Source organism: Nicotiana tomentosiformis, chromosome 5 (genome assembly GCF_000390325.3).
Source record: "Nicotiana tomentosiformis chromosome 5, ASM39032v3, whole genome shotgun sequence".
NCBI classification, from domain to species: Eukaryota; Viridiplantae; Streptophyta; class Magnoliopsida; order Solanales; family Solanaceae; genus Nicotiana; species Nicotiana tomentosiformis.
In genome coordinates this window covers 91,693,127-91,702,335 of record NC_090816.1, presented here as the reverse complement: position 1 = coordinate 91,702,335, position 9,209 = coordinate 91,693,127, and the positions used below count along the sequence as shown (strand labels likewise).

At 40.3% G+C, this 9,209-nt stretch overlaps 1 protein-coding gene across 1 annotated transcript; it reads left to right on the top strand.

Moving 5' to 3' along the window:
* The first annotated feature begins 6,685 nt into the window (after positions 1 to 6,685).
* On the top strand, positions 6,686 to 7,402 carry LOC138892787 (uncharacterized). The gene has a single exon (XM_070176526.1). The coding sequence runs from the start codon at positions 6,686 to 6,688 to the stop codon at positions 7,400 to 7,402; it is 717 nt and encodes a 238-aa protein (XP_070032627.1).
* The last annotated feature ends 1,807 nt before the right edge of the window (positions 7,403 to 9,209 follow it).

The following is a 9,209-nucleotide window of genomic DNA, read 5'->3' as shown; positions in this document are numbered from 1 at the left end:
AGGATTCGCATATGCGAGGAATTTGTCGCACCTGCGGGCTCGCAGAAGTGGAAGTGGTTTGGGGCTGGTTGATCGCAGGTGCGGGTGTTGTAGTGCACCTGTGGAACCGCAGGTGCGGTCATGGGCGCGCAGGTGCGGAGTGGTGCTCAAGCTGGGGAGTCCGCAAGTGCGGAAGTTTTTCGCAGAAGCGGATGCGCACCTGCAGTTGGATGGCCGCAGAAGCAGAAAAAGCTGGCCTTAGGAAAAGCCGCATCTGCGAGGAAGATTCCGCAGAAGCGGCTACTGTTCCGCATATGCAAAAAGGTCGTTGGGCAGTGTGTTCTTTTAAAATGGAGGTTTGGCTCAATTTCACTTCATTTCGTCAATGGGAGCCGATTATGGAGCAATTTTGGGGTGCCATCTTCATCATCTATTATGAGAAAAGTGATTTCTCCACATTGTGAGTTAAATACATGGTTTATATATGGATTTAAGCATGAGAATTTGTAGAAAATTTAGGATTTTGGTGGAAAAGGCTAGAAATTGGTATTTTTGGGTTTTGACCACGATTTTAAAAATGGAATTGGGAACAAATTATATATTTGAGTTCGTGGTGTTATGGGTAAAGTTTATCTTCGAATATTTTTCGAATCCGAGCACGTGGACTCGATGGTTGATTTTACTGACTTTTAGAATGGAGTTGGGAATTTTTATAAATTGATTAATTATAAGCATTTGAGTATATTTTGATTGAGTTACACATTGTTTGACTAGTTATGGATCGTTTGGCTTTTGAGTTGAGGTGCTAGAGAGGCGTTGTAGCCGGTCATGGAACTTCGGAGTGAGGTAAGTCTCCTGTCTAACCTTGTGAGGGGGAAACTGCCCCTATGTGATATTTATTGTTATGTGAAACTAGTTGTGGGTGCTACGTAAGAACATGGTGACGAGAGTCCGTACGTAGCTAAACCATGTTTATGTCTGGGTAGACTTAGGACTTTATCATGTAATAATTAAATTATTTGAACTCGTTCTGCTGGCTTAATTAATTAAAGTTATAGCTGAATTTGATTTAGAAATAAACATATGTATAATAGGCCGAGCCTTAACACTTTGAGTTGTGGGCGAGTTATTTGAGAAACAGTAAAGATTATATTCATTTTGTGCTCATGTAATGTATTGTAAACATGAGTCTTGTAATTCGGTAACTTCCTTCCTTTCTTGTAGAGCGGACCGAACACCTCGGCAGTATAATAGGTGCATCTATGGTTCGTTCCGCTCGACCCTCGACAATGTACACATTATTCTGGATCGGGCCGAACGACCTCGGCAGAATCGTGCGTTATATCGCTAGTAGTCCGAATATTTACGAGATAAACCTTCCACTGATGCCTGGCATTTTATGGTATTTCTTATTTATTTGAATTTGACACTTGGTTTTTTTTGAGCTATTGAGGTAGAATACAAGATCGAGAAATTTATACTTTAAAAGAAATATTTGGAAGATTACGAAATTTACAGGTTTACACCACTATTGTTGTGCACTTCATATCTGTTATATATTATTATATTATTTTATTGGACCTCTAGTAAGTGTCGATGTCGACCCCTCGTCACTACTTCTCCGGGGTTAGGCTAGATACTTACTGGGTACGCGTTGATTTAGGTACTCATGCTGCACTTCTGCACTAAATGTGTAGGATCTGACAGGTTCACTTGGTGATCATCTTGGCGTGTAGGCGCATCTGTTGAGGAGACTTTATGTGAGCAGCAATTCAGGCTACGCATCGTAGTCCACCGAGTCTCCATCATACTATTTATTTTATCCTGTCTTATTTACATTCTGGACATATGTTGTATTATTATTGTACTCCTTAGAAAATGCTCATGTACTTGTGACACCGATTTTTGAGGGTTCCTACGGGCAGTTCATTATTATAGTTCGTGTAAATATTATCATTTACCCTGTAAATTCTATTTCATACTATTTAATTAAGAAAAATTATGATTTTAAAATACTAAAATGAGTAATTAAGTTGATCAATCACTGTTGGCTTGCCTGACGATGGTGTTAAGCACCATCACGACCTTTAGTGGATTTTGGGTCATGACACCTTATACCACCACATGCGTATCAATAACAACACGACAAAAACCTCGTGCAACACAATAAAAACAACACGACAGAAACCTAGTGCAAACACAATAACAACCGCACGACAGAAACCTCATGCAACACTATAACAACCGCACGACAGAAACCTCGTGCAACACACATAACAATTTTTCTCAACAAAACACGTATGTCAAAAACATAACAACTCAAATAAATGATTTTCACCTTCTGTGCCCACGTGCCACAGCATTTCCTCAAAACAGTTTCAATATCACAACCTCTTATAGCCCTCGACCCAACAACACGGAATACAACAACAACAACAATAATAACATGAGAACACGGCAAGTAAATCAACACAAGAACTTCAGAACACAAAGAAACGGAAGAATGAACTCACAGAGAAAGACATAACATGGAAATAATAGTCTCAACAAGAATAGTTCAACAAGGGAGAGCTAATGTGTAACAATGATTCCACTAAAGTGCAATTCGACAACAAGGGAGATAGCATGAATCGATGACCCCAAATAAGAATACATCAACAATGAAAGGGGTAACAAACTTCCATTAAGGCTAAGCAATTACGGAAGAGATAATAATGATTTCAATTAAGGTTTAATCAATTACGGAAAGATAACAATGAATTCAATTAAGGTTAAGCAATTATGGAAAGATAGCATGACAATAAAAGAGGCAACAACATCAGTTAAGGCACATAGGAGTTTAATCAGCAATAAGGGTAGAACATAAAGCAATTAATTTCAATTAAGACACGTAAGGGTAATTTAGTAAATGAGGAATTTAACATGACAAAACAACTTCATATTTAATGGACATAAGAACCTAAGAGCACTAAACGGTCAAATTTCCACAAATAGGTTTAGGCACATACTCATCACCTCGCGTACTCGGGCTCCACATGACACAATTAGCACAAAAGATTCGAATCCTAAGGGGTAGTCCCCCCCCCCCTACAAAGTTAGGCAAGATACTTACCTCAACTCACGCTCAATCAATCAATTAGAATGCCTTTTCCCTCGATTATCCAACTCCGAACGACTCGAATCTAGCAAAAATAATTACATACTTTAAATATAACTATAGAAAACTAATTTAAATAATAAAATAATGATTTTAGCTAAGAATTGAAAATTCGCTCCAAAAAGTTGACCCGGGCCCGTGTCTCGGAACCCGACCAAAAATTATAAAGACCAAACACCCATTCGATATCGAGTCCAACCATACAAGAATTACACAAATCCAATACCAAAATCTCGTTCAAATCCCCCAAAATCGGCCTAAGAACTTTCCTCCATTTCTCCCTAATTTTTCAACCCACATCACTAATTAAATGATGAAATCAAAGACATAAACATGGATTTTAAAACTAAGTAAGAATCACTTACCCCCAATCACTCCCTTGAAAATCTCTCCAAGAATCGCCTACCAAACTCCAAAAATCAAATTAGTGAAATAAACTCAAACCCTCATTTTTTAAATATTTAAGTCTGCCTAGATCTCCTTAATCGCGATCGCGAAGCACAACTATGCGGCCCCAAAATTTAACCTTACGCGACTGATGTGGCTATAATTCCATAGTTTCGTACATTATGTGCCTTGCATTTTACATGCTTTAATGATAAAATGCACTGTATTTGCGCATAATGGAGTCTATTTTATGTGTAGGTGAATTGGAGATGAAAGTAGAGTAAAAGGGATACTTAAACGTTGAAAGTGTGCTCGAGAACAGTGAAAAGGAGAGACCTGGCGAGGCCAGCCAAAGACCAGCCTGGACCAGGCATTAGCCTGGCGAGGCCAGCCTAAGGTTAGGCTGAACCAAGTTTTAGCCTGGCGAGGCCAGCCAAATTCCAGGCATTAGGCTGGCGACGCCAGGCCTAACGCCATGTCCAATCCGAGTTTTGAAGACTTAATTCATTCCGGATTTGACTAGGACTCGGCCCACACGTTTAGGGTTTCTTCTACACATATAAAAAGACCTAAAACACCACTTGGAAGGAGGGGTTTTTTTGGCAGCCAAGGGACTTGGACAGCCGAAGGCAAGAAGAGCTGTGGAATCAACTCTTGGGAGTTAGAATCATCATTTCTACATCTTTTCATCTTTACTATGTATTTTAATTATGTAAATTATTTGGGATATTGTTACTACGAGTATGAGTAGCTAAATTCCTAATCTAGTGTTTTGATGGAACTTATTGAAGGATGATTTTCTTGTTACGTTAATATAGATTTGCCGTAGTATTTTCTCTATTTGTTCAACTATATCATTCTTATGGTTGATTGAAAGGCCCTCAATTAGTTGTGCATATTTAGGATGTTTTACTCGGGAGAGAGTGCATATTTAGGTAGTTGTTGAATAACATCACTCCTAAACGTATACGAGGGATCAATACGGAGGTTTAAAGGTGGGTTTAGGGATAACAAAACCTTGATGCGATCTAAGTGAGCTATACTTAATGCCAGCCAGCGTAATTCGGGAGAATATGTCTAGTAACTTGTGGTAATTACTCGGGAGAGAGTTACGACAGTTAGAGTGCTCATGGTCGATAGAGAAGACTTAGGCAAATTTGTAGAAAACGTAGCGGAAAAGATTCCAACAATAGGGGAAATCACAACCTTAGATCATTCTGATTCTTGTTTACAACTTGTTCATAGTTAGTTGTTAATTATTACATTTTCATTACGTAATATTTAGTTAATAAAACTCAATCTGCTACTTAAATATTTCTGAAGATTGATTGTGTGAATTTGTGCGAGTCTAGTAGCTGTGTTTGATAGGTTAATTTCTTTTGGGATTCGACTCCGGACTTATTAGCCGAAATGTATTTGCAACGACCGCTTAGTCCTTTTTATAAGGCATAGTTGGGCGTGATCAAATTTTGGCGCCATTGCCGGGGAGATTAACGGTATTAATTGCAGCTAAAAAAAGTGCTAGAATTCTTAGTGTAGTCAATTTTCTCCATTCTAAACCAAATACATTGAAATTTTAACGTTTGTAGTCTTGGGTGTTACAGGTGCATTCTTAGGAATTACTCAAGAACTGGTGAATTGCTTGAAGCGATATCAGATCCTCAGAAAGTTTTCAAGGCACTAAATCGTGCAAACAAGAGAAGCAAACAACAACGAAACTCGAGAGAACAAATTAAACCAAACATGGCTGACGGAATAGAAAATTCAATAAACAACAGAAACAATGAGAATGAACCAAACATTCGGGGTGTGGTGCCACTTGTACCATAAACAACATTATATGATTGGGCACAGCCCACCGCCGACAATCTGGCAACCGCAATTGCAGTCCCTCAGATACAAGTAGAAACATTCCAAATCATAAATAACATGCTACATTTGTTGCAGAACAAGGGACTGTTCTCAGGGTCACACATTAAAGATCCTCAGCAGCACCTGAAGAATTTTCTGTCAATATGTTTAACGCAAAGGCAACCTAACATAACACCAGACGCAATAAAGCTTTTGTCATTCCCATTCTCGCTGACAGGAGAAGCTCAGACTTGATTTAATTCACTCCCCATAAATTCCATCACTACTTGGGAGGAATTAGTCAAGCAATTTTTGAACAAATTCTACCCACCAAATAAAACTGCCCAATAGATTGATGATATATTGAGCTACAGGCAGAGACCAACAGAATCACTACAAGAAACATGGGAGAGGTTCAAGGGCATGTTGGTTAAGTGTCCACATCATGGTATTCCTGATCAGATGTTGGGGTAGAGATTCTACATGGGATTGGCTAACAGCTTAAAGGCCAATGTTGATGCTTCAGCAGGTGGAGCATTTCTAAGTAAAACATTCGCAGAATGCAAGATCCTACTTGATAAGATGGAACAAAACTCAGGATGGATGACTAGAGCCTTCACGATCACTCCAGTAGTTCACTCAGTGGCGTTGGACCCAAACAACTCCATAGCTGAGAATGTGGCCACGCTAATGACACAAATGAGTATCCTCACCAAAAAGATTGATGAATCAGGCCAGAAGCAGCAGGTTCACATAGTTGACACAACTAATGGGGGCTTATGTACACCATGCATTAACCAACCATATGTTTGCTCGTGGAGTGCGTAAGGTGACAACCAGCAATATCATGAAGATATGAATTATTTAGCCAACTATGGGGGACAGAGGCAAGGTGGTCTGAATTGGGGTCAATATAATCAACAATATAGACCAGCGCAACAACAATACAATAACAATAACAATCCTGGAGCTATGCGACCAATGGGTCAAGTTGCGCCTTACCCAAGGCAACAAGGATACATCCAGCAAAATCAGCAGCCGACTTATCAACAACCTCAACAACAACAGATTATAAGACTAGATAATGGGTTTACTAAACTTGAGGGAATGTTGGATAGCAACAACAGAATGCTGCAACAATTGATTGGGTCCACAGGAAAAATGCAACAAAGGGTAGACTCACATGAATCAACGATAAAGGGTATTGAGATTCAATTAGGACGGATTTCTATGGCCCTAAACAATCGTCCCCAAGGGACGTTACCTGCAGATACACAAGTTAATCCAAAAGAACAGGGCCTGAAATAGCTTATGGCAGTGAGTCTACGAAATGGTAGAGACCTAGATCTGGAGCAAGAGATGGCTCGCGAAAGCCGGCCTACTGAAACACTTGTGCCTGTACCCATCGAGATAGATGACTCAACAGGGTTGACAGAGGTGATGGTACAACATGCGCCAACCGAAACAAGTAAAGAAAAAGAAGTCGCGAAGGAAACTGAGTCAGAGCAAGAGAAGGTAGCAGAAACAGTGCCAGAGCAGGTTCAAAATCAAACCACATTAAAGAAACGGCCTCCATTACCTTTCCCCCAAAGATTGGCCAAATATCAAAAAGATGAGCAATATAAGAAATTCTTGGAGATGTTGAAGCAAATTCATGTAAACATTCCATTGATTGATGCCTTAAAGGAAATGCTTGGTTATGCAAAAATGATGAAGGACTTGATGTCTCGTAAGTTCGACTTTCAAGACTTGGCCACAGTTACACTAACTCAGACATGTAGTGCTGTTATGATAAGACCCATAGCTGAGAAGTTATCTGATCCAGGGAGTTTCACAATCCCATGCACAATAGGAAACTATGCGTTTGCTAAGGCACTCTATGATTTGGGGGCAAGCATAAACTTGATGCCATTGACTATCTATAAAAGGTTAGGCATTGGAAGAGCTAGACCCACGTCTATGCTGTTACAGCTAGCCGATCAGACAGTGAAAAGGCCCTCTGGTATCCTTGATGATGTATTAGTATAGGTGGGGAAGTTTGTTTTCCCAACAGATTTTGTCATTTTAGACTGCCGGGTTGACGAGGAGATTCCCATAATTTTGGGAAGGCCATTCTTGGCCACTGGGAGAGCCCTAATTGACTGAAACTGAAGAGATAAAGATGAGATTGAATGATGAAGAGATAACATTTAATGTGCAGAAATCTATGCGGCGACCCAGTGAGTTTGCTAACTGCTCTCTGATAGAAGTTGTGGATGTGATCTTGGAGGAGGAAGATGAGACCCTGAATGCAAAAGACCCTCTAGCAGCATGCCTCATGAACTTAGAAGAAATGAATGGTGAAAACTTGGCAGAATGGGTTTTGGCCCTTGAAGGGCGAGGGTACTGGAAAAGAGAGCTCGAGTTCGAGCCCTTACACTTAGAAGAAAGAAAAACACCTCCAGCTAAGCCGTCAATTGAAGAGCCACCACAGTTGGAACTAAAATCATTACCTTCTCACCTCAGGTACGCTTTCTTGGGACCTAAATCCACTTTACATGTTATTATCTCATCCAGTTTGTTAGATGTGCAGGTAGAACAACTTTTGCAGGTGTTAATGGAATGCAAGACTGCAATTGGCTGGATCATTGCAGATATTAGGGGGATCAGCCCGACATTTTGTATGCATAAGATTCTATTGGAAGCACAAACCTTCCAGAGAACATCAAAGAAGGCTAAACCCCAACATGAAAGAAGTGGTGAAGAAAGAAGTGATCAAGTGGTTAGATGCGGGAATCATCTTCCCAATCTCTGACAGTAACTGGGTTAGCCCAGTTCAGTGTGTGCCAAAGAAGGGTGGAATGACTGTCGTGTCCAATGAGAATAATGAGTTGATCTCAACTAATACAGTTACGTGTTGGAGAATTTTTATGGATTATAGAAAACTGAACACATCCACCCGGAAAGACCATTTTCCTTTACCATTCATTGACCAAATGTTAGATAGACTGGCAGGGAGGTCTCGCTTCTGCTTTTTGGATGGGTATTCGGGGTACAATCAAATTTCCATAGCCCCTGAGGATAGAGAAAAGACATCATTCACTTGCCTATATGGTATCTTTGCCTTTCGGAGAATGCCGTTTGGCCTATACAATGCACCGGCCACCTTTCAGAGGTGTATGTTAGCCATTTTCACTGACATGGTTGAACATATTATGGAAGTATTTATGGATGATTTCTCTGTGGTAGGGGATTCGTTCGAAGACTGTCTGCACAATTTAAGAAGAGTGTTGAAAAGGTGTGTGGAGATAAATTTAGTGCTGAACTGGGAGAAGTGCCATTTTATGGTACAAGAAGGCATAGTGTTGGGGCATCGAGTATCCAGTAAGGGTATTGAGGTTGACCATGCTAAGGTTGAGGTGATTGAGAAGTTGCAACCGCCTACTTCAGTTAAGGCAGTAAGAAGTTTCCTCGGGCACGCCGGGTTCTACATGCGATTTATAAAGGATTTCTCTAAAATTGCTAACTCCTTATGTAAACTCCTTGAAAAGGATCATTCTTTTGTGTTCTCTGATGACTGCAGGTTAGCCTTTGAGGAGCTGAAAAAGAGACTGGTGACAGCACCAATCATCATCGCACCCAACTGAGAGCAACCATTTGAGCTCATGTGTGATGCGAGTGACTATGCTATAGGAGCAGTCTTGGGGCAGCGGAAGGACAAACTGGTGCACCCAATTTACTATGCAAGCAGAATGCTAAGCGGTGCATAACTCAATTATACCATGACTGAGAAAGAGATGTTGGCTGTGGTGTTTGCATTCGACAAATTCAGGTCTTATTTGATTGGTTCAAAAGT

Coding starts and splice junctions, on each gene's coding strand:
- LOC138892787 (XM_070176526.1), top strand. CDS start 6,686: ATGGCAGTGAGTCTACGAAATGGTAGAGACCTAGATCTGGAGCAAGAG.